Genomic DNA, 25,570 nt, shown 5'->3' with positions numbered 1-25,570 from the left:
CAGAGAGGGTATGGAGCAGATTTTAACGCTTTTTAAAGTCTATTCACGTCAAAGGGGTGCGAATTATCCTGCAAGAGGTGCGAATTTGCAATAAGTGGGCCCTTACATTATCTTCTTTCTGACAAAGCGTAGATTTCGGGAGGCATAAATTCTCAGTTAGAGAGAGATATATATATATATATTTTTTAAAGGTAGAGAGAGAGGATCATTACTAGGAGTGGCAATGGTTCGGTTTCGGTTCGGTTTGGGGTCAAACCGAACCGAACCAAAATTTGAATCGGTTTGGTTTTACCGAACCGAAAATTCTTCGGTTCGGTTTCGGTTTGGTTCCGCTAATTTTACCTCCCTTTACTCATGATCATTGGAAATATTCGGTTTCGGGGGGGGGGGGGGGGGGGGTTTGATCCCCAAACCAAACCGGATTGGTTGAAACCGAATTTTCGGTTCGGTTTCGGCCAATTTTGCCACCCCTAATCATTACCTCAAATTTCAACTCTTGGCCAAAAAAATTGAGCAGCTGTCCCCAGCACATCACACACGATTTTCCCCCCACCTTCTAAGGTCTGTACTTACTCTTATATTTTTCTCCTCTTGAAAACCCACTAGAGAGAGAGAGAGAGGGAGAGAGAAATGGGTTTTTCAGATCTTGGGGAAATAATGGTAGGATAGAGAGAAGTAAGGGGTTTTCAGATCTTAGTGAGAATTGTAAGGATAGAGAAAGAGGGGGAGAATTGGTAGGATATAGAGGAAATTAGGGTTTTTTAGATATTAGGGAGAATTGCAAGGATAGAAAGAAAAAAGGGGGGGTTTTAGATATTAGGGAGAATTTCAAGGATAGAGAGAGAGAGAGAGAGAGAGAGAGAGAGAGAGAGAGAGAGAGAGAGAGAGAGAGAGAGGTTTTTTTAGATCATAGGGAGTATTGCAAGGATAGAGAGGAAAAAAAGAGGGGTTTTTTTTTAGAATTGCAAGGATAGAGAGAAAATAGGGTTTTTTTTAGATATTAGGAAGAATTGCAAGGATAGAGAAAAAAATGGTTTTTTAGATCTTGGGGAGAATTGCAAGGATAGAGAGAAAAAAAGGATTTTTCTTAGATACTGGGGAGAATTGCAAGGATAGACAAAAAAAAAAAAAAAAAAATTTAGATATTGGGGAGAATTGCTAGGGTTTGATAGAGATGGGTCAGGAAGGAATCAGTTTGAAGAGAGGAGGAGGAGGAGGAGCTCTTCCAGCCACCAGATTAGGCACCAGAACCTCCGGCATTCCTCGCGGCCGTCAGATCCAAAAAACCTTCAACAATCTCAAGATCACAATCCTCTGTGGCTTCGTCACGATCCTCGTTCTTCGTGGCACGATCGGGGTTGGCAACCTTGGTGGCAGCCCCGCCGAATCTGAGCAGAAAATCATCGAGGAAACCAATCGGATCATCGCCGAGATCCGATCCGATAGCGATCCAATGGACGAGATTGAATTTGAGGTAAACCCTAACCTTAATGCCACCAATGTCACCTACACACTAGGTCCCAAAATCACAGATTGGAATGAACAGAGGAAGATTTGGATCCAACAAAACCCTGGATTCCCCAATTTCGTAAATGGGAAGCCTCGGGTTTTGTTAGTCACTGGATCGCCTCCGAATCCTTGTGATAATCCAATAGGAGATCATTATCTCCTTAAGGCAATCAAGAACAAGATTGATTATTGTAGGTTACACGGGATTGAGATTGTGTATAACATGGCTCATCTAGATAAGGAGCTCGCTGGATATTGGGCGAAACTCCCTTTGATTCGTCGGCTTATGTTATCTCATCCAGAAGTTGAATGGATTTGGTGGATGGATAGTGATGCCCTTTTTACTGATATGGTGTTTGAGATCCCGTTCCAGAAGTACCAAAACTATAATTTTGTCCTACATGGATACCCCGATCTGATCTTTAATCAGAAATCATGGATTGGGCTCAACACCGGGAGCTTCTTGTTTAAGAATTGTCAATGGTCACTTGATTTGTTGGATGCTTGGGCACCAATGGGGCCTAAAGGGGCAATTCGCGAAGAGGCTGGGAAGATTTTGACTGCCAATTTAAAGGGAAGGCCTGCGTTTGAGGCTGATGATCAATCTGCATTGATCTATTTGTTGCTTTCGAAGCAAGACATTTGGATGGATAAGGTTTTTCTTGAGAACCAGTACTATCTTCATGGTTATTGGGCGGGATTGGTTGATCGCTATGAGGAGATGCTCGAGAAGTACCATCCGGGGCTCGGTGATGAGCGGTGGCCTTTCGTCACCCATTTTGTTGGATGCAAACCCTGTGGTAGCTATGGTGATTACCCTGTTGAGAGGTGCTTGAGCAGCATGGAAAGGGCTTTTAATTTTGCTGATAATCAAGTCCTTCGGTTATACGGATTTAGGCACAGAGGATTGTCGAGTCCCAAACTCAAGAGGACCCGGAATGAGACTGCCACCCCTTTGGAGGTGAAGGACCAGCTTAACCCTCAGGATCCGATTATCAGTGTGTCGCAGAGCCAGTGAGTCTGAGGATTTTCCTTTATTTGATAATATCATGTCAAGGTATGTAATTTTAGTAGCAGGTTCCATTTAGTAACATTCAATGTTGTTAAATCTTGTTCATGTTGCTATGACAATTTCTTTCTTTCTTTCCTTTTCTGTTTATTTAATACACATTTGTTTGTGCTTTTCGGGTGATCAAAGAAGATAGAATCGCACTTAATTCATTTGCTAGATACCCATCTTTGGGACCTTTTCCCTCTTCCCTTTATGGTTCTATTGAAAATATTATATTATAGAGGAAAGAAATGCATATTATCAAACCACACAAGTTCTTTAGTTTTCTTTGTTAATGATATAGAGTTAATATCGATGGGCGCCATACATTGCTTTGAATAAATAGAAGATGCTGAGAAAGATACAACTTAATAATTTGCAATCACCTCATCCATAGCATAGGGGATGCTTAACACAACTGTCTTCAAGCCATTTTAAAGTGGGTGTTACAACTTTTTTTTTTTTTTTTTGATGGGTAAGCTGGGGTTAGGCAAGACCCCTACCAGATATCATTAATAAAAAAGGAAAAAGAAACAGCTAGGAGGGCTTAGAAGCCAACAGTCTCAAGGGGATGCAAGGATCCCGTTGGGAACCAAAAGTACAAATAAGATACAAAAGAAGATTACAGCCTTGTGTAGGGGGTTCCATTTCGGTCTTCATCAATGATCTTGAGAAGGGATGGGGGGGGGGCAAAGAGGGGTCAGTGAAGATCCCTTTGCAGGGGCAGCTTCTTTTGGAGAGAAAGTCTGCGGCTGAATTTGCTTCTCTCAATGTATGGGAGATTCTCCAACTGTGGAGGAGGAGGAGCTGATTTCTTATCTTGCGCAACAGGGGTCTCTTTGTCCATGGCACAGTGGCAGTACCCTTAATAATATCAACAACGAAATTTGAATCAGATTCTATCCACAGTGATTGGATGCCCATGGCAATGGAGAGCTCCAATCCTTTAGCAACTGCATCGCATTCAAGCTCAAAGATTTCCTGCTTAGCTACATTTTCAGTGAACATTGCAAGGGGCAGTCCATGAGAGCCACGGAGAAGGCCTCCGATCCCCCCACCTTCAGGCTCTAAGGAGGCGTCTGTGTTTAGCTTGAATTCCAGGTTATTTAGAGGGATCCAATAACAGATTCTTGGCTCAGTTATTTTTGGGGAGAGTTTGAAGTTGAAGTGCATTGCAAACTTTTGGTTCCTTTCAGAGAGAATGCCATAGAGATTCATTCCATTAATCTTGATGTTTGTTTCCATGAGGATGGATCTGAGGATGTATTTCTTGTGGGTGCTCGATGATTGGAAGATTCTTCGATTGTGCTCAGTCCAGAGATGATGGATTAGGGAGGTGAAACAATGCTTTAGGGTAGTTGCCACCTGACCTTTCCCCTTGTTGTGAAGTCTCACTCATTCTTCCTCTTCCAGTAGGGTGTGTCTCAGCCTTCTTCTATAACCAGCTCTCCCGAGAAGATTTTTCCAAATCCAAGCTGAGTAACTACATCTAAAGAATAAATGTTCCACAGATTAAGGCTCAGATTTGCAGAGAGTACAGGTTGGGTCAATCATAATACCATAAGACCTGATTCTGTCTTTTGTGAGGAGCTTGTTGTGCATGGCTTTCCATGCAGTGAAGGCGAAACGGGGAATGTGGCCCGGGTACCAAATGGTTGCCGACCAAGGGGCTTAGGAGACTTATTTCTAAGCGTGTCCCATCCACTTTTAGTGCTGTATGCTCCATCTGTGGCTGGTTTCCAAATGGGGTGATTGCATTCGTCATCACTTAGAATAATCTTACTGAGTTCAGCCTTTTCATCTCTGAGGGATGGAATGTGGATCTAGGGTTTCCAAATTCCATTCATACATATGTCAGAAAGGAGATTTAGAGAACTAAGGGAGTAATCTGAATGATTTCTGTGGAAGAGAGAGCTCAGGGTCCTAGCTGGAAGCCATGGCTGATCCCAAAGATCAACTTCTTCTTCTTTCCCAATCTGATAGCAAATAAAAGGTTTTGCCAGTTCCCTTGCTTTGAAGATGTTTCTGATTCGCCAGGAAGGTTTTGACGGCATTGGGACGGTCCAAATGTTTTTCCTTTTGACGTATTTGTTTTGAACCCAGTTTGTCCACAGTGATTTTTTCTTTTGAAGTAGGTGCCAGAGCAGCTTAACTTGCAGAGCCCTGCTAATATCTTCCAGGGTTCTGATGCCTGCACCCCCTTCACTTTTCGGCTTGCACATTTCAGACCAGCTGATTGAGTGAATTTTTTTTATGCAATCTGCCCCCCCCCCCCCCAAATGAAGTCTGTGAAAAAAATTTCAATTTGATTGAGGATACCTTTGGGGAGAGCAAAAGAAGAAGCCCAGTAAATGTGGAATGAGCTAAGGACTGATTTTACAAGCTCGATTCTTCCAGCTTGAGCTAAGTTCTTGCAGCACCATAGTTGCATTCACTTTCTAATCTTCGATATGAGAGGAGTGCAGTCATTTGCAGAGAGCCTAGAAGAGATGAGTGGGAGGCCCAGGTAAGAGATTGGAAGCTTGCCTTCGTTTATTTGAAGCATATGAGAAATTCTTGTTTTTTGAGAAACACCCAGACCTGCAAAAAAGACTTCACTTTTGACCTTGTTCACTTCTAACCCAATTGTCATAGAGAATTTATCCAGGCAGTCAAGCACTTATGAGGCACAGGGAGTATTCCCATCTGCAAAAACCATTAGATCATCAGCAAACATTAGATGGGTTATGGTGGTGCTACCTCTAGAAAAAGGGGTAGTAATCCTTTTTTGATTCAGAGCTTCTTCAAAGAAGACAGATAACATCTCCATGGTGATGCAGAAGAGAAGAGGGGATAAGGGGTCTCCTTGTCTTAGGCCATTTGAGGAGATAAAGTGACCTTGGGGTGAGCCATTGATAATGATAGAGAAAGATGGTTTGTTTATGCATTTAGAAATCCAACCTAACCACTTATCATCAAATCCTTGCTTCTCCATAAACTCCAGAAGAGCATTCCTATTCACATTGTCAAAAGCATTTGCTAAATCCAACTTGAGACACATAGTTCTAGGGAATGAGTGGGTGTGAAACTTGTGAAGGAGATCATGTGAAAGAAGGATATTCTCCTGGATTAGCCTACCATGAATGAAGGCTGACTGAGCAGGGTGAATGAGAGAATCCATCACAGACTTTAATCTTGTTGCCAAAAATTTTGTTATAGTTTTATAAACAAAATTTCAAAGAGAGATGGGGCGAAATTTTTCAGGGGTGGTGGCCTCAAGGCATTTTGGGATCAGGGCAATGAAGGTGGAGTTGATCCCAGAGAGCAAAGTGCCTTTAATGAAGAAGTTTTGGATGGCTTTGGTCAAGTCATGCTCTATGAGGTACCAGAAAGTTTGGAAGAAGGCTGCATTAAAACCATCGGGGCCTAGGGCCTTGTCCCTGTTTGCCTTGAACACCACCTCTTTAATCTCCTCTTTTGTGACTTGTTTTGACAGGGAGGAGGCTTGATCAACAGTTAGTCTTTTCATGGGGTTTGGAGGGGGGAGGCTTTGGGATTTACCATTGTTCAGCACCCTTTTGAAGTGATTGAGAAAGATGTCAGCAATTTCCTTGGGGTTTGAGATTTGGGAATTATTAGAACCATTGATGGCAAGGATGCTATTTTGGTGTTGTCTGGATTTCATGGAGGTGTGGAAGAATTTGGTGTTGGAGTCACCAAGTTGGAGCCATTGCACTCTAGATTTCTGCTTGTATAGGGATTCTTCAAGGGATGAGGCTATTATAAGGTCAGACCTGAGCCTGTCTTCAAGAGATATGAGAGCAGGGTTGAGAGGGTCTGATTGAAGATGGGTTTGGGTTTCAGATAGCTTGTTTCGAATAAGAGGGGTAGTGATGTCCACTCTTCCAAAGATGTCTTTGTTCCAAGCCTTCAAATGGGTTTTGACTTCCTTTAGTTTGCGACAGAGTTGGTACATTGGGTTGCCTTTGAATTTGAAGTTCCAAGCTCTTTCAACAATAGGAAAAAGTGACCTGTCCTCAATCCACATGTTCATGAATCTGAAGGGCTTTGGACCAAGGTTTTCCTGAGGTGAATGGAAATGGAAAGGGGACAATGGTCCGAGATGCCAGGGGGAAGGAATTCAGTGAAGGCTAGGGGGAATTGGTGAAGCCATAGCTCATTGACCAGGGATCTATCAAGCTTGGCTACCTTTCTATTAGCAGAGGATCTAATGATCTATTGTGCCAGGTCCAGTTTTGGCTGTTTGAACGAAGATCAGATAAGGAGCAGTTGGTGAGGCATTCATTGAATTCTTCCATCTCATTGAGGTGGTGGTTTGTGTTGCCAAGTCTCTCACTGGCATATCTGACCACATTAAAGTCCCCCACCAATAACCAAGGGAGAGTAATTCCAGGTTCCAAGCTTTCTAAATTAGACCACAGGGCTCTACGGGAAATATAGTAGTTATGGGCGTAGACTGCAGTAAGGTTGAAATATTGATTTGTTTGAATGATCCGCACCTCTGAATGGACATATTGGCTGGTCTCTTCAAGAATATTGATGTCAACAAGGTTTGGGTTCCAGAGGATCCAAATTCTGCCCTTTATGACAGCAGAATAGTTTCCATGAACTCTCCATCCTTCACAGATCTGGGAAGCATAGTCATTTAGCTTGTGAACCTTTGCTTTTGTTTCATTAATTCAGCATATTGGAGCCCGAGTCTTTCTTATGAGCTCAGCAATTTCGTTTCTCTTGTTGCTGGTGCAGAGACCTCTGATATTCCAGGAATTAACAATCTTCATTAGGAATAATGGCGTTACAACTTATGAGTACATAAGTGGTAAACTGGCACGTGGCCTGTGCCATATGTTTGTCCTCATTATTAGTGCTTGGACCTGCAGCAGAATATGGGACCTACTCTTTCTTTCCTTGACTGTGAATCATGCTTTCTCTAGTGTGAGCATTGGATTACCAATAGAAGTGCTCATCCATTTCTAGAGAGGATGCTCGTGCAAGGTGTTGTTAGGATTGTAAGGAACACTTCAGTGTATTGTCTGTAGGTAAGCTGGGATTGAACCCTCGACCTCAAGGTGGAAGGCCAAAGCCTTTACCATTGAGCTAGAGGCACAATCGCTTTAAGTGTATTTTCATGATGAGGTTATGAAACTCCCGGAAATCTGAAGTCTTTCTGTGGGGAATGGGGCGAATATTTCCTTTTGGTTGGATAAGTGGTGTGGTGAGCTTCTCACCAGTGTACCTTCTCTGGTGTTCGGGGTGCTCCCCACCAGCGCACCAGACGTTCCGGTGTGTGGTTCGCTCCCGCTAAAGGGTGACTTTGGATTAAACTTAATCCTGACAGCAAGAGTAAAGTATCTGTTTGGGATAGTTTTATTACTGTTTTTTTTTGTTTGTTTGTTTGGGTGGGTGGTGGACAGCTTTCTCTGATTCTAATGGTAGAATTTTTTTGGCTTGCACATGTCCTTGTGATGATGGTGATGCAGCTGATGTGGAAGCGAAGATTGTATGGAGGGCACTTCATGTTGGGGCACGTTCAGATCTAGATTGAATTCAATTCTCTTAATACTATTTGTTGGCTTAGGGTCCCTCCCTAGAGGTTTAGGCTTTATTTTAGACAAATGGAGGACATTCTGATGAAGATCAAAGTGCTTATTCTCTCATATTCACTGTGAAGGAAATGATTGGGTCGATTCCTCACCCACAACAACAACCGTTTTCAACAGAAACTTGGCTTGAATTGATGAACTTGCTTTACTGTGGATTGTGATTTCCTTGAGAAAATTTTTGAGGATTTTGGAATAAATTCATTGCAACTGCTTATAGATTTGATGATTTAACTTTGTGGCATCTTCTATCTAGGCTGCTTTAGCTTCTCTACTTGACCCACAAATGAAACATAAACCTTTGTAAGGCAGCAAGTGATTGAAGTATGTTGACCACAGGATCTTAAGAGTTTTTATGAATTCTGGCTTTTTGTGATTGAGCCCACGTTTCTTTTATTCATGTTCGTAGAGTGGCCACATTTTTCAGTGGGCGCCTATATCTTGCAACATTCTTTTTATGGATGTGACCTGTATGATTTCATTCTATTTCCTGTAAAAATCATGTAATGAGTAGCCAATAAACTCATTTCTGACAGAGGTTCAACTAGTAATGAGGAGCTTGACATTCTATGGCACTTGATTAGCCGCCGATCTCTTCCCCCAAAAGATCTTACATTCCTTTCGCTCCAAATGTTCCAGAAAACAGCAAATAGCACCGTCCTCCAAAGAGTTCTTCCAAGGGATCCAAGATGATGGCAGCTCCACTAGTTGAACAGCTTTTTTAACTGTCCATGGCATAACCCACTTCAGCTCCCTTTACCAAACCCAACTGCCCATCTGTGGTCAACTGATTCCTCATCCTCCTTACAGAGGACACACCAATTGGCAATAGAAAAGCCCCTCCTTAAGCGGTTAGGTGTGTTAAATCTTCTAAGAATAACAGTCTACATGAATGCTTGCAGCTTGGTAGAAAGTAGAAACTGGGGCCCACCATATCGATTGGCTCCTAAATATTGGTGATTAAAAGCAGTCATGATACTGGCCTCCAATCCCCCTCTGGACCGACAATGAAGCAGAGATCTATGCACTTCTTGTACAGGGCTGAAGATCTTTAGATGCGAATTTGATGCTATGGTGATCATTGAGGGGGGTTCGAAGAATGAGATTTATTCGGCAAATGGAAAGAGTGTGGGACCTTGGAGAGGCTGGATAATTATATTGACAAGATCCGGGATAGTTTTAGGGATATTCCACACACATTTTCTTATAGTGCTAAAAGCTCCAATGATTTAGTAGATTCCCTCGCTAAATCTGGCATGCATAGAGATAATCTGTTGGACAGGCAACCTCTGCCCTATTTCTGGTTCTCTGTGTTTCTTCTATAAAGCTGTCTTCTAAATGAATGTTCATAGAATGACCTACCAGCCCCCCCTAAAAAAGGTTCATAGAATGGCCAGTTCCAAGGTAGACTATTTGGTTAGGACTGGTGTAGATGTCTGGTCACTTAATTTCTATTGTAATTGAATCGTTAGTTTTTGCTTTTTCTTTGTACCTTCGTGTTTTCTTTCTTTTAGCTCATGACTATCCATCATTCGAATTTTTGGCGACTTATGCATATCCTTTTTTTAGGGTGGCTTATATGATACAGGACCTTCTGTACTGTTATATACCGACACTGGCACCCCTATTGGCCGAGTCCCGCCATATTTAGCCAAATACAATGCTATCATCGTAGCAGCCTCTACCACCCGATACATTAGATCCCTCTTTTGCTTCTGATTATACTTGTGGTCTTCACTTGAATCTTATCCTTAACGGCCCCCTCTTGCCTTGGACCTTTAGATTTTTCAGTCTGTTTTGGATAATAGAATAGCTTATTTTCTACTTTTAATTGCTGCTCCTGTGCAGTCTTACTTACTGTTCTTGGTAACTAACGTAGAAAGCTTGGCATAGATTGCCAATTGAACTATTTCAGATACATAGCCCAATTTGTAACCATGACCAAATGCATGTGTTATTGATGAGGTGTAGGTATTCTCCCTTCCTCTATTTATAACCTTACCGTTCTGTTAGCCTTGGTGCAATGGTATGGTTGCTCCATTGTGACATGGTGGTCACGGGTTTGAGTCACGGAAACAGCCTCTCTACAAAGCAGTGGTAAGGCTACGTACATCTAGCCCTCCTCAGAGCCTGCAACGGCAGGAGCCTCGTGCACTGGGCGCCCGACCTCCTTCTTGGCTAAAATGTCTGCCACTTCATTAGCACTACAGTAGCATTAATGTACCAGAGCTCTTGCTTCAGCCTCATTAGTGTCTCCCACTCCAGCTGAGCCGGAAAAAAAAGAGAGAGATCAATGATCTACCACTGGAATCCCACACTATTTTGCCAATACCTGTACTTCCCAAGTTGCCTTTTGCGCTTCCATCAAAATTAAGTTTCAACCAACCTGGAGGTGGTGGACACTATCTTGGTGCAACTTTAATCTCGGCTCCTCTTTCAAACAATGGTACTTGTTGTATGTATTTTTTTCTTTCTTTGAGTGGTAAAAAGTTTTATTAAAGAAAAGGACGGAGCCCAGTTACCGAGATGATCAAGTACAGCAAAATAAACATGAAAGAGAGGAAGTACAGAGGGGAATCATGGCAGCATCAAACAAAGGTGGAGCCTTAGCATTTGGGAGATAGAAACAGTGCTCTCGAGTCTTGGTCTTCCCTCCATAACTGGATAGAAGAACAGTCACTGTATACAAGATAACATTATCTTGGCTGAATTGAATTGATTCGAGGATTAAAGCTATGTAATACAAAGTGCCTGTTATGTTTTACCTTGCTTATCCACAGTAGGTTTTTGGAAGGAGATTTTATACTGCATGGGCATGTACGGTACAAAGTACAGTGGGGCCCATTTGTTTGAATGATCTAAACCATTCATTTGTTGTTCTCCACCTTAGATGGGTCAGATGGGTCGTAACCCAAAATTCTTTTCCATGGGATGATTCTAACGGTTCGATTTGTGGAGGAGGTTATAGCATCCCTTTTTTGAAGGAACATCCTATATAGAGAGAGAATAGAGTTCCTAAGGTGTCACCTCATATAGCTTCTATGAGGTGGCGCTCACAAAACATAAGGGGCCCACATTTTTGGGGTGATCGAAACCACTCATTTGAAAGGCCCTTAGATGGATATGGTGCCTACAAAAAATCAGGTCCATAGGATCATCCTAACCCTTCCATTTATGGAAGTTAAAAATGGGCAGATTTTGGGAGGTTTATACCCATCCATTTCAACCTCCACAAATGGAAGGGTTAGGATGATCCTATGAAGTTGATTTTTTGGGCACACCCTATCTATGTGAGGGCCTATCAAATAAATGCTTTGGATCATCCAAACAAAGTGGGCCCCTTATGTTTTTAAGCGCCACCTCATATAAGCTATATGAGGTGACACCTTAGGAACTCTATTCTCATATAGAAATTTTCCGGACCAACAAATGAATGGTTTAGACTATTCAAATGGGTAGGGCCCACCGTGCTTTTTTTGGAGCACATTGTGGAAGAGGTATGCTAAACTTAAGGGCGCCCTTTTAAAAATCAACTGAAAGGCGCCCCCATTCACTGACCAAATTGCATTTACAATGGGGGCAAGTCAGAGTATTAAATGCACTTTTGTGACGCGCAGCCAATGGGGGTGCCCTTTCAGCTGATTTTTCAAGGGTGCCCCAAAGTTTAGCATTCCTCTTGGTGGAAATGCATGCCCAGGTATCATATAAAATCACTTCTGAAAGTGGATTTAGATGTTGCTAATGGTCTCTTAGCTGGCCAAAATATGATTTCTCAGTTGGACATCTATTCTTTCTTCATATAGATGTTCAACTCCGATCATATTTTTCATATAGAAATCTCTTATCAAAGATAACATCAGATTCATATTTTTCATATAGAAATCTCTGATCAAAGATAAGATGTTGCTTATGGTCTCTTAAATGCGCATAGCATATTAACATCAATTACAAAACCATCCAAGTAAACTGATGAACATTCCTGAGCTCTTCTTTGATTACATGGGCATGTTTATCTCAGTTGAAATACTCATTTTAGCCCTTAAAGGATGATTTTTGCACGCATCAATCTTGCGAACCAGATCACCATTTAGCGTTAGGGATGCAACTCGGGTCAATTTTTGGGAATTCAGGTTAAGCTTTTACCATAAATTCGGGTCAGGTGTGGGTTTATTCCAATTCATTTTTTAGACCTGACCCAAATTGTAGGCCTATTTACAAGAAGGTATTGTTACCATTAAAAAAAGGAAAGGTATTCTTACAAATGTTGAAATACTATCTTTATATGGGCATAGATAATAAGGTGTTATTACTATATGTTGATCTTTATTAGCAATGCTTGCCTAGTTGCAATGCTTGTCTAGTTAGAGCAACGCTAATTTATATTTTTATATGAACAATATTTTCCAATTTGCTACCGTGCGGCTTTACGCAATCGATTGGATCATACCGTATTTTTATTTTTATTTATTTTTCCATATAGAATCCCTTCTAAAAGTGAATTTACTTGTAATGTATGGATTGAGTGGAAATTATGAAGTTCATGCTGGCCAAAAATTTTGCACCTTAATTTGGTAGGATTTTCTTATTAAAGTTAACCTTTAGCTATTCCAGGAGCCGGTCATTGAGAAAAGGGGAAAAAACTTCCATCAGTCATGAAACATGATCAAACTCCAGATTCGTATTTTCATATCAAAATCCATTAGTCTCTTAACTGCACATACCAACAGATTACCAACAGATTACCAACAGATTACCACAGAAGTGATTGTACCCCTAGCTCAATGGTAAAGGCTTTGGCCTTCCAACCTGAGGTCGGGCGATCCCAGCTTACCTATCAAAAAAATAAAAAAAATAAAAGATTACCATGGAAATGATCAAAACTATACAAGAAGATCATTGCTTAGGGGTGCAACTCCATTTGATTTTTTTGAATTCGGGTTGAGATTTTACAATAAAATCAGGTCAAGTTTGGGTTGATTCCAATTCAATTTTTAAGAAAAGATCGACCCGACCCGACCCAACAGTCCCAACCATACTTAGCAAAAAGAAAAATGCACGTAAATGATCAAACTTTTGGAAATGTGTGGCTATAAAAGAAGAATGAAAAAAATATATTCGATATATTTGCGATGCAACAGAACATTTGATTAGTTATCTACGAAATCTGTGTGTATGCCAAATAAATTATTAAACAAGAGAAGCTTCTAGTTTGTTTGCTCATGGCCTTCATAAGACAAAGTGAAAATAGATTACAAGCATGTTTTGTTTTTTGACAGTAAGAGATCAAGGTGTTCTTTGATATCGGTTAGATCAGTTAAAACTTTAACTTGCTCGTATTGCCCAACTTGAGATTTCAGATTGTTGCCCTCTGCCTCAGATTCTTAAGCAGCACTGCGACACTATACCAACTCAGTTTCATGATTTTCTACCGGAATTCTATCATTTCTTTTGAGTGAAATAGTGGACAATTTTGTCTAATTATGGTTTACAAGTCAAATAAATAGCCCAATTTGACCTATCAGTGGTTCAACATGTGAAAGCTAAGCTCAGACTGTTTTTCGGTGCTTTCCCATACCAAGTTGGCTTAAAAGTTCGGTGAAATCATACGGTGTACCTCAAGCCAAGATAGCTTGGGTTGAGTCCAACCACAGAGCTAGCAAACTCAAACCTAACCTAACCAAACCTAACCCAACCCAACCCGAACCTCAAGTTGAGGAGGGTCAACCCTGACCCAACTCGTCTAACCAGATTTTCCAAATTGTGACCGGCTAGTTTCGGTTGGCCAGGGGCAAAAAACATAAAAGAATTACAAAAAACAGGAATTGGGTTCAGGTCCAAATCAGGTTGGATCACAATAAAATTAGCGAAACAATGCCGGTTTCAGGTAGGGTAGGGTTGCCCAAGGCCTCAAACCTAACCTAACCTAGAATTAAAACAGGTTGGCTTTTTCCAACCCTAACCCAACCCAACGTGAGCCAAAATAAGGTGGCGTGCGTTAGTGAGCTGGCAAGCAATGGGGGCCAATATGGTCCTAGAATGTCACGTGTGTCAGTGGGTCGGCCATTAATGGGGACTCGGCATGGCCCCGAGTAGCGACATGTCAGTGATCTTGTAGGTGATGGTGACGGGATTCTACCCCACTTAGGGTTTCCATTTAGCTGAAGCCCCCGAGGTCTCAGCTAGTACCGACAACGCGTCCCACCGTGTGGTGGCGCTATACAGTGTGAGTACTCTTATTTGAGGGGTTCTTCTTGGCCGAGGGATTCCCTCTCAGCCGGTGGCCTTGCTCTTGCCTCTGCGGAGCAGAGTGGATGGCGACACTCGCCCCATGCCCAGCCGAGTGCTGGTCTCGGTCGGAGCCGAAAGTCAGCTTAGCCGCATCATGTCTCCATGGGCCCTTTGCCATATGTCATAATCCTATCGGTTGCCTGATTTTACCCCCAACATGTTGCCCCTCAATTCCTCAAGTTAGTACTAGCCAAGGAAGTAGACGCGATGCTTTGGAGAATGCTCGTTTGCCGAGGATTGATCAGGCGCCCGACTGTTAGAATGAACCTCGAGCTCTTCCCCTTGGCTTGCGGGACACGTCTTCCAAGAGGATTGCGTAGAAGCTTGCGAATGATGCTTCAGCTTTTGACTTTGTTGTTATGTGTAAAGGGCGGATTTCTTGGGATTCAACGTGCAACGATGCAGTAAAGGCGCATCTGTATGTTACAACGGTGCAGTGAACTGCCTTGATGGATTGGATCCCGCCCTTTATCTGCTTTGAGGTAGGGGGGAACGTTGCCTTGCCTAGTGATCTGTGCTCACGGACAATGGGGAGCTTGGTACAGCTCTAGGAGATATCATACGTCAAGGGAGTTGCAGGTAATGGGGACCCGGCGTGCTCTTCGGTGGCGACATGTGAGTAATCTAATGGGTGATAGTGATGAATTCCCATTTCCACTAAAGGTCTCTTACCCGGTCGGGGGAAAGAGTCTCCCTCCGGATAAGGCAGTGGCATCTTTGGGCTACTGTGGGTATGTTGCAACATGTCATCATCTAGTCGGTCACCTGGTTTTACCCCCAACATGTATAGTTTATTCCTCCAACTTCGTATTAGACACCGTTTTAAATTTTCCACACATGTTGTACAAGAAAAAAAAGGGTTATTTACTGTTACACGCTGAAGACCTGCAAAAATTACTTGAAAACTAGTTGCAGACTCGCACGGGGCAAAAGAATAAGAGCACGTTTGCCAAATTTGATTGCCCTAAGCGTGATTTGGTTCTAACTTATCAGCTATTTAGAAGGAGAATAATGCGAATTTGTGAGAAACCAATTCTTTTTGAAAGGAAATCCTAAAATATAGCGTCAAAATAATGTTTGGAATTCTATGCATTACGGGAACTCCAAGTTGAGCTTTAAATAGCGTCAAAATAGCGTTTGGAATTTCATGCGTTGTGGGAACTCGAAGTTCAATAATCAAGTGTTTTTTTTAATTTCGGAATGCAGTGGGGGTGCCACGTGGCGACACCCCAGCTTACCACATCTACTTTATAGCATTTGGAATTCCATGCGTTGTGGGAACTCGAAGTTCAATTATGAAACGTTTTTTAAATTTCGGAATGCAGTGGGGCTACCACGTGGTGACACCCCAGCTTACCACATTCAGCTTTATAGATATAGATAGATGTTGCTTCTTAAAAAAACTATAATAAATGTTATTTTATACAGAAAATAATTTTAAGGACAAAAATGCCCCTCAAGTTAGTTTCTCCATTTACATTTCTTGCAAGAAAGAGAAAAGACCTAAAAACGTTAGTTGCTTCTCTGCAACTCGTCTCGGGCGAGTTGGTCCCCTCCGGCGGAATCTGTGGCATGTACCCTCAATCTGATCTCCGTTTTACCAAAATGAAGTTGGTTCTCTCCGGCGGGTCCCCTCAATCTGCTCCTCGTTTAACCGACCTAATATCCTTGGTTCATAGCTTTCTCCTCCGGCAAAGTCATATACGGTCTTTCATCAATCGATTGAAGGTAAGTTTGCTGATTTGTCAAGTTTTCCCTCGTGGTTGTGTTTTCTAAGCCACATTTTTCTTAGGGGCCGTTTGGATACGCGGCTTTTTGAATCCAGGTTTTTAATTTGAAAACAGTGTAAAAGAGAGAGATGATCAAGATGCTGGTATGTTGTCCTGGTAGCATTTCTTGGATTTTAAGTAAGAAAACCAGGTTTTAGGAATCTCTCGTGCATCCTGCGATTTCTAAAACATGGAAATATGGGAGGATTTGCTTCTCTCTTGCTGATGGGAAGAAGGGCAAGAAGTAAAAAATTAGTGAAAAACGACGGCCGGTTCGCTTCTTCTCTTGTTTCTTAGCTACAATTTTGAAGAAATCCCGGGTTCTAAAATCCGCGTATCCAAACGGTAGATGTAGGGTGTCATTATCAAGATATAGGTGGAAGAGAGAGAGAAAGGGAGAAAAAGAATAAGACAACAATCTTCTCCTAATTCCCCACACAAATTTCTTCATTTTGGTGAAAAAAGGGGAGAAAATTATGGGGGGAACATCTCCGCCACGTAGGCGCCACGTAGGATAAAATGCAATAATGATGTCTAAAAGTTGTCTAGTGGTCAAAGGTCTAAATGACAACCAAACATGCTTTGGGGAGATCTTTGGAAGATCTCAACCATTTGAAACTCCTACAATCCCCCCAAAATGAGCAACCAAATAGAGCAATAAAGAATAAGACATACCCCAATCCCCAAAAGCTCCAAGAGACAACCTACAATTAGTGCACTGTTACAAACCCAAATCGGTTCGTAACGTGATTCGATCTTCTTAGAGGGAAGATCAACCTCTTGATCTACTTCGAGGGAATGATCAATCCTCCTTTGTGCAAAAAGACACAATTCTAAGATAATTTCTTCATTCCTTTCCATTACAATAGCATGTGCTTATATAAAGCACTCCAAGATAAACATAGAAAGATCTAGAAAGACCTTATGATAAATATAAAAATAACTAAGTAAAGATTGTACTAATCTAAATTAGTATTCTAATCTATCAAGCTACTAAATATATCAGATTTAGTAAGATCTGATCTTATTCTCTAAAATAACTAAGTAATTTATTCCAATCTAAATGAGACCTATCTAGGCACGTATCATGCACCTCTTTAAGATCATATAAGCCATACCCCAACACGTACAGAGAAAAGCTCAAGGTTTATAGTAGAGAAGAAAATGGAGAAAGTAAAATTTTTTTGAAGATCTGTTAAATAGGGTTTCTTTTTACTTAGGACTAGGGTTTTAGTTAAGCTCCAAGATTTTTCAAATCCCGGAAATCTCTGTTTTTTTTTCTGCCAACAAATGACAAGTAAGTTAAGTGGATAACTTCGACCCTGTTTGTTCCAGATTGTCACAAGACTCACAACCGATGGTGCGGGCCCAACCGATTATGGGCCGATTGATTTTGGGCCAGTAATCGTTTGGGCCGTCACCATCGGTTTTCACAATCTGAAACGAATAGGGTCTTCTCATAGTCCAGTATTTTTCAAAAGAGTACTGTACCACCGCCATAGGATGATCCAAACCGTCCATTTGATGGCCAAAAATTCATTTCTAAAATCCGCGTATCCAAACGGCCCCTTACTCTAATCCAAAATCATGTAGTTGGACCCGCAAATTACAAAACAGAACTGACTCATTCAAGAAGTTCACGATTTAATATTCGGTGTAAACTCAAATGGAGGTAGCTTTACTTTAAGAATTACTCCCACCTAAATGCCATCCTTAAAGCCCGAGAATCTATTCATTCCAAACTTCTTGTATGATGGAAAGTCTATTTGAACAAGCCTATGAAAGATATTTTCATTTGCTGTCATTGAATTCCAGCAGGAATTAGGATTGTTAGCAGGACTTGAGGAGGACAAGACTTTGTTTCTATCTCGGATTGGAAAGGCTTGTTGAAATGCATGATTCCATTAAGTTAATGTTATGAACCATGCCTTACTAAGCCATGAAAAAAAAAACTCATTGAGAAGTGGCTTTTGATTATGCTAGTTCAACAAAGTGGATTTGAATATTTCTGCTAGTGTCACGGTTTTGAAGCTAAACCCAGATAACTAAAGTCATAATTTGATGTTATTTTAAGGTTCCTTCACACTTTTGAGTTGAAATTGGCTATTATAAGAGAATTGGAACTGTTTAGTGCAGGTTTCCCATTAGTAATGCATGTGATATTTGCTTAAAAACGTCAAAGAACCAAAGAGGTCTCTCAAGAAAGTATGCTACTAGCCATTTAAAAAAAGAGAAAGAGAAAAGAAAGTATGCTACTAGTCTTTACTGCAGGTGCTTTAACTCATAGGGAGAAAGAGAGTTAAAAATGATTAGGAGGCTCGTAAAAAATGAAGAAAATTACACGGTCCCATAGTTGCATCACATCCCAACATAACATGATTATTGCTATGGAAAGCTTAAAGGTATAGAAGATATGATGCAAGCAAACTTAGGTTGCGGTGTGTACAAGGCTTGGGAACGAATTTACCATATGGCTGACCTGCGAATACTAGCGATTCCGGCTTCATGCAGGCGAGTTCTGCCTGCAATCCGATCTTAGGACGGGTTTTTGGAGTTAGCTCAACCTCGCGAGATTGGGAACCTTTGTTCCGGCCATTGTAGCACGTGTGTTGCCCGGATCTTAGTGTAGGTCCAGAAACCTGCCTATATTACATTATGAAAAAGCGGCTGTCAATTGGGCTTGTGGGTGGCAGGTAGTTGATCAATTAGTACGGGAAAAATCCTTATTTAGGAAGTTAGAACTTAGAAACCCGTAATTCAGGATGGAAAATCTCCTCTGTAAGAGAGGAGGAGGCTACTTTTGCAACCCTTGTCTGATCTCACCCGTCCAAGTTTGGCAAATCCGCCAGACCTATATTCAGATACGCCAACACCTACTACCAAACCAACCATGCCTTTAATTTGGAGCCGATGCTTAGTCGGTCCCAAAATATGTTAGTTGGTTTAAAAATGAGTTAGTCTGTCACAAAGTTTGCTTAGTCGGCCCCAAAATGAGTTAGTCGGACCGAAAAATGCATAGTCAGTCCCAAAATATGTTAGTCGGCCCCAAATTTACTTAGTCAGTTCCAAAATTTGCTTACTCGGCCCCAAAAATGCTAAGTCAGTCCCAAAATACGTTAGTCGGCCTCCAGATTTACTTAATGGCCCCAAATTGAGATAGTCGGTCCCAAAATTTCATTAATCCCCAAAATGAGTGGCATTTTTGTCCTTAAAATTCTTTTTATTTTATTTTATAAAATAGCATTTATTAGAGTTTTTTCAAGAAGCGGCATTTTTAGGTAATTTTTGATAGTCTTCACCATGTAACAGTAAATACACCCACCTATGATCCATTTAGATCGTTGAAATGCAAGCCTTTGATTTTGATTTCCCATGGCCTAAAAATTGCTTCAGTAGATCAAAGGTGGACCCTACCTTTAAGCTATGTGGACCATTGATGAGGTGGTTTACAGTAGACCTGGCAAAACCGACCCCTGCCCGCGGGTCGACCCGACCCACCCGCAAATTTGCGGGCACGGGTCCGGGTTTTAGTGACCCGCCAAAATTGACCCGCGGGCCACCCAACCCGCAAAAATATGGGTTGGGCCGGGTCAACCCGCGGGTACCCGTGGGTTTTATGCTTTTTTTAGTTTTTATTTTTTCTTTAAAAAACGTAAAAAAGACTCAAAAACTTTTTTTGTCTTTTATGCCCTAACTTAGCCACTTATTAAGTTATTAGGGTTTCTTTCTTCCTTCGTTATTTTCCCAAACTCAAAGACAGAGAAGGGGACGCCACCCCATTCCCAAACTCACTCCCTCACGAGTTACGGCCGAGTCATCGCCCTCTCTCAGCCTCTCTGCCGAAGCACAGGTACTCTCTCTCTGTCTTCGATATTTTTGCTTCTTTTTTTTTTGAAAATGAAAATCTTCTCAATAGAGATTCGATTTATAAATGTGTGCTTCAAACCCTAATAGGGTTTATTCTATTTGCAGATCTCAAATAACTAGAGTAATCTTATTCTCAATTTGTGCAAAGATTTGGGTTTTTTTTGTGCTTCTCTTTCATTCATTAAATATTCAAAACCTTTTCTTTTCTTGTGCAAAGATTTGGTTTTTTTTTTTGTGCAAAGATTTGGGTTTCTCCTTTTCTTGCAGAAACTCTCGGTTTTTTTTTTTTTTTGGGCAGTAATATTTTCCTCCCCTCTAGTGGATATCCTCATATCCCCCCAACAGAAATCGTTAACTTTTAAGCCTGTAGGAGTTAACGGTGGCGCCTCCACCCCTTTGTATATCCAAACGATTTCTGTTAAACGGGGGGGGGGAGGGGAATATCACTGCCCTTTTTTTTTGGTGTGTGTGTCAGTGTGTGCAGTGGAATTTGTTTGCTTTGATTTTTTTTATTTTATTTTTGGCTCTGTGGATTAGGGGTTTTAATTCCTGTATGTTTTTGCAGTGTTTGTAGATCCATTTGGCTTTTATGAATCTTGTTGGATTCAGAATTGATGTTGGGGTTTGGATTTGTTGTGATTTTTAATTTAAGTTGATACAGATTCTTAGGTAGAAATTTCAATTTTAACCAGTGAATTACTGTTTTTTCTTTCTAAATTTGAAAATGGGTGAAATTTGGGAGATCAAATTCTTGCCAAGTCTACGGTAAGAATTTAAATTTTAAAATTAAAATTTTCTCTCATTGTTTATTAAAATAGTTTATGCACTCTTCATGACTTAAAAAATTAAAATAAAATTTTGATTTAAAAAATTCTAATAAAAAAATCCATTCCAAATGGGGTGGAATCAGAATACCACTTCTTGGGAGTGAGAAATAAATTCTCGCTTCCCTCCTTTAATTCCCCCCGGTGCCAATTCCGCCCTCTAATTCCATTCTTTTTTTAATCAATCACTGAAATAATGTGGAATCGGAATCTAACTTACTAAGAGTAATTTAGTTATTTCGAAAAACGTAGAAGAAACAAGCTAAAAAAAAGAGGATGAAAGGATTGTAGAGAAGCCCATGTAGACAATGAAATCTTCATGACTTTTCAATCTTTTCATTCAAAAGATTTGACCATCTATTTGATTAATCTCACCATATTCACCCCCAAAAATTCCCATTCCAAAACCCTATGAAGATATTTTTATACTTATAATTCTCGGATCGTATTTTTCAGATTGGAGAAAATTAACATGCCTTAGACCGATTTAATCAAATGCTGCTTTGATTCCATTCGTCAAGTAAGCTTTATCTTTTTTTTCTTGTATCATACAAATTCTGATATCTTATCCGTTTTTATGCGTGTCTAGATTCTAGGATTTTTCTGTTTTGGCGTTTTGAAAGAGGTTTTTCTTGATGCATTGATGAATTTGAATTCAATTAATTCAAAAATTCTTAGTTTATTATGATTAATAGTTCTCGATGTAAGTAATGATGTTTGGAACAAGCCCACAATATGAAGTTCTGCAGTATATATATACATAGACTTGAAATAGGGTTATTTTTTTGTTTCTGTTTTGGAGTTTTGAAAGAATTTGTTCTTGATGCCTTAATGGCTTTGAATTGAATGAGTTCGAAAATTCTTAGTTTATTATAATTAACAGATCCAAATTCAAGTAGTGATGTTTGGTACATGAACACAATGTGACTATTTGTAGTATATATACATAGGTCTGAAATAGGTTTTTTCTGTTACTATTAAAAGAAAAGGTTTTTTCTGTTTTGGAGTTTTGAAAGAAGTTGTTCTTGATGTTTTGATGGCCATGGATTGAATGAATTCGAAAGTTTTAGTTTATTATGATTAATAGACCCTAGATTTGAAACCTTCGAGCTTCAAATCTCGTCTCGTTCTATCGTCGGAATAGGGAGAGAGAGAGAGTCGAGCGTCTATTTTCTTTTACGCTTTGTCTTTTGATTCCACGGCTGAGATTAGAGAGAGAATGTTACAAGTAGAGCCCGCTGGCGGTTTTCTATATCAACAATCTATCTTAAATTGCAATAAAGTCCCTAATTCTTGTCAAAATTACTTTTAACAATTCCATTTATTGAAGAGAGAGTGGTCCAATCCCAGTGCGGGCCTTGCCAGAGTTACCTAGAGAGGTCCCATTAATGATCTATTGTGTTTGATCCGAGCATCTGGTGGGTCCCACTTTGCTATTCAAATGGCTTAAGATATTGGCTGATTGGGCAATCATAATCGTTTGATCAATATGGTGTAAACTTTACACCATGGATTACCCATGACCCACAATCTGACCAACAATCCAACCCTAACCATCTTACTCATATGTCTTAGCCCATTAATTGTGGATTATTCCTTATATTTGTTGTTTTAGTTTTCATTTATAGGCTATTGATCAAACAATTATGATTGCCCACACTGGGATTGGACCACTCTCTCTTCAATAAATGGAATTGTTAAAAGTAATTTTGACAAGAATTAGGGACTTTATTGCAATTTAAGATAGATTGTTGATATAGAAAATCGCCAGGGGGCTCTACTTGTAACATTCTCTCTCTAATCTCAGCCGTGGAATCAAAAGACAAAGCGTAAAAGAAAATAGACGCTCGACTCTCTCTCTCTCCCTATTCCGACTATAGAACGAGACGAGATTTGAAGCTCGAGGGTTTCAAATCTAGGGTGTATCTTCCTTTCGAATCCGACGGATATTTGAAGCTAGGGTTTCCGAGGTGCCGTGGATCTCCCTTTCTACGGTAATGGTTCTTTCTTCTCTCTTTTAAGCTTGGGTTTCTTCTAGGGTTTCAAGATTTGAAACTAGGGTTTCAAGATTTGAAACTAGGGTTTCTTCTAGGTTTAGTTTACTATTTAAAGAGCTTCTTCCTTCACAGGATTTAAAGAGATGTCTGAAGCTTCAAAGCTAGGTTTCCGAGTACTGGAGATTATTAACATATTACATATTGGCTTCTTCAAATGGATTGAAAAAGACGGGAGATAGAAAGAAAAAGCATTGTTCCCTCACGAATGGGGATACTTATACCCATGGATTTAAATTCCGGTCTCAGTCCAACCGAAACTACCGAAACCGATTTTTTTTTTTTTTTTCAAATTTCGGTCATTTCGGCATAAGTTTTTACAATTTCGGTCTAAATGACCAAAATTTGGCCTAAATCCAAACCGAAATCCGAAAATTTCAAATTTCGGACCCAACTAAAATCCTTCGGCCTAAATTTAAAACAATGCTTATAACAATATCTTGAACTAAGAATTTAAGGTTTATGTATATATACTAAATCAATTCATGTCATGTCCATGTATCAAACATCATAACTTGCATTGAGATCTATTAATCATAATAAACTAAAACTTTCGAACTCATTCAATCCATGGCCATCAAAACATCAAGAACAACTTCTTTCAAAACTCCAAAACAGAAAAAAACCTTTTCTTTTAATAGTAACAGAAAAAACCTATTTCAGACCTATGTATACAATAATCACATTGTGTTCATGTACCAAACATCATTACTTGAATTTGGATCTATTAATCATAATAAACTAAGAATTTTTGAATCCATTCAATTCAAAGCCATTAAGGCATCAAGAACAAATTCTTTCAAAACTCCAAAACAGAAACAAAAAAATAACCTTATTTCAAGTCTATGTATATATATACTACACAAATTCATATTGTGGGCTTGTTCCAAACATCATTACTTGCATCGAGAACTATTAATCATAATAAACTAAGAATTTTCGAATTAATTGAATTCAAATTCATCAATGCATCAAGAAAAACCTCTTTCAAAACACCAAAACAGAAAAATCCTAGAATCTAGACACGCATAAAAACGAATAAGATATCAGAATTTGTATGATACAAGAAAAAAAAGATAAAGCTTACTTGACGAATGGAATCAAAGTAGCATTTGATTAAATCGGTCGAAGACATGTTAATTTTCTCCAATCTGAAAAATACGATCCGAGAATTATAAGTATAAAAATATCTTCATAGGGTTTTGGAATGGGAATTTTTTGGGGTGAATATGATGAGATTAATCAAATAGATGGTCAAATCTTTTGATTGAAAAGTCATGAAGATTTCATTGTCTACATGGGCTTCTCTACAATCCTTTCATCATCTTTTTTTTAACTTGTTTCTTCTACGTTTTTCGAAATAACTAAATTACTCTTAGTAAGTTAGATTCCGATTCCACATGATTTCAGTGATTGATTAAAAAAAAGAATGGAATTAGAGGGCGGAATTGGCACCGGGGGGGGAGGGGGGATTGAAGGAGGGAAGCCAGAATTTATTTCTCACTCTCAAGAAGTGGTATTCTGATTCCACCCCATTTGGAATGGATTTTTTTATTAGAATTTTTTAAATCAAAATTTTATTTTAATTTTTTAAGTTCCTTTTAGGCTCCGTTCACTTGCGTTCTCGGGAAAACAAATCCCGGGAAAAAACTCATTTTTTTTCCGAGAAAGCTAAATAGCAGTGTTCACTTGCTTTCCTGGGAAAGTAACAGTGCCTATGTGGAAAAGGTAAAAAATGACATGAATTTTCAAAAAATGATGTGGAAAGAGATTTTTTCTCACTCTTGTGGGAAACCAAATCCCACTAATTTGGTGGATTCGGTTTCCTGAGAAAATAAAGTGGCGTGGTTGGTTTGGTGAAAGAGTAAAGTCGGTGGGTGGGTAAAAAACCCTACATCATCTTCTTCCATAACAAAGCCCTACATCGTCTTCTTCCTCCATCCTTCCGTGGAAAACTTCGTCCTCTTCCTTGCATCTGCCTGAAAGAGTTGTAAGTCAATCTCTCTCTCCCTCTCTCTCTTCTCTTCTCTGTGTTGTTTTTTCATCCTCATATCTCATCCCAACATGATAATAAAAACGGAAATCTCTTTTTTGATTGGCCTTTGTATGTGGTGCAAATTTTTCCGATTTTTATTTTCTTTTTTTATGAAAACAGATCTCGGTTCTTTGGAAAAGTAATGTGGAGGAGTAGAAAAAATCCCTTTTTGCCCCCAAAAAATCGTTTTTTATAAACCTTGAAGTGATCCCTGTCAAACCCTCGTTTTTTATATACCTTGAAGTGATCCCTTTTTGCCCACAAAAAGTAAGAAAATCAATAGACAAAGAGATGTATGTGAGACATAATCTCATGGATTTAATAATTTTGAGAAGCTATTATACCTTAGATGGATGCAAAGATAATCTGTTAACTAGTGATAACTCTTTAAATTGGTGTTTAAAATTTTACAGGTAAAGGAATTCTCTGAGAATTGGAGTTTAATGTAAATATTTTTTATTGCCCTTTTAAAATTGGAGTTCTGAATTGTCCCTGCTATCCTTCGTTTCCTGTAAATTGGAGTTATGAACTAAACATCAAGGCAATTACAACAATTTAGAGGGTTAGATCATC

The 25,570-nt window shown here is 39.9% G+C and overlaps 3 protein-coding genes across 8 annotated transcripts in view; 2 read left to right on the top strand and 1 right to left on the bottom strand.

Annotated features, from left to right (window-relative positions):
• Positions 1-408: 408 nt before the first annotated feature.
• Positions 409-10,687, top strand: LOC143857556 (putative xyloglucan 6-xylosyltransferase 5). Its single transcript, XM_077368030.1, has 2 exons — positions 409-2,566; positions 10,132-10,687. Exon 1 carries the CDS (start codon positions 1,175-1,177, stop codon positions 2,525-2,527), a length of 1,353 nt encoding a protein of 450 aa, XP_077224145.1. The 5' UTR covers positions 409-1,174; the 3' UTR covers positions 2,528-2,566; positions 10,132-10,687.
• LOC143869993 (uncharacterized) lies at positions 3,098-3,805 on the bottom strand. The gene has a single exon (XM_077376523.1). It carries the CDS (start codon positions 3,803-3,805, stop codon positions 3,098-3,100), a length of 708 nt encoding a protein of 235 aa, XP_077232638.1.
• A 9,260-nt stretch (positions 10,688-19,947) lies between the features above and the next one.
• LOC143857528 (vesicle docking protein) overlaps positions 19,948-25,570 on the top strand; it is a 31,147-nt gene continuing 25,524 nt past the window's right edge. For 2 of the 6 annotated variants that reach the window (XM_077368017.1, XM_077368009.1), the window contains exon 1: positions 24,415-24,952. The gene's annotated coding sequence lies outside the window, so the exon portion shown is untranslated. Of the gene's footprint in view, positions 20,068-21,345; positions 21,429-24,414; positions 24,953-25,570 lie in introns of those variants that run through there. The other 4 variants (XM_077367995.1, XM_077368003.1, XM_077368012.1 and 1 more) reach the window with 4 other exon arrangements.

This window comes from Tasmannia lanceolata, unplaced genomic scaffold (assembly GCF_043159265.1).
Source record: "Tasmannia lanceolata isolate RefF3 unplaced genomic scaffold, GAP_Taslan_0.1 ptg000003l, whole genome shotgun sequence".
NCBI classification, from domain to species: domain Eukaryota; kingdom Viridiplantae; phylum Streptophyta; class Magnoliopsida; order Canellales; family Winteraceae; genus Tasmannia; species Tasmannia lanceolata.
This window is presented reverse-complemented; position numbering and strand designations above follow the sequence as displayed.

Coding starts and splice junctions, on each gene's coding strand:
- LOC143857556 (XM_077368030.1), top strand. CDS start 1,175: ATGGGTCAGGAAGGAATCAGTTTGAAGAGAGGAGGAGGAGGAGGAGCT.
- LOC143869993 (XM_077376523.1), bottom strand. CDS start 3,805: ATGGAAACAAACATCAAGATTAATGGAATGAATCTCTATGGCATTCTC.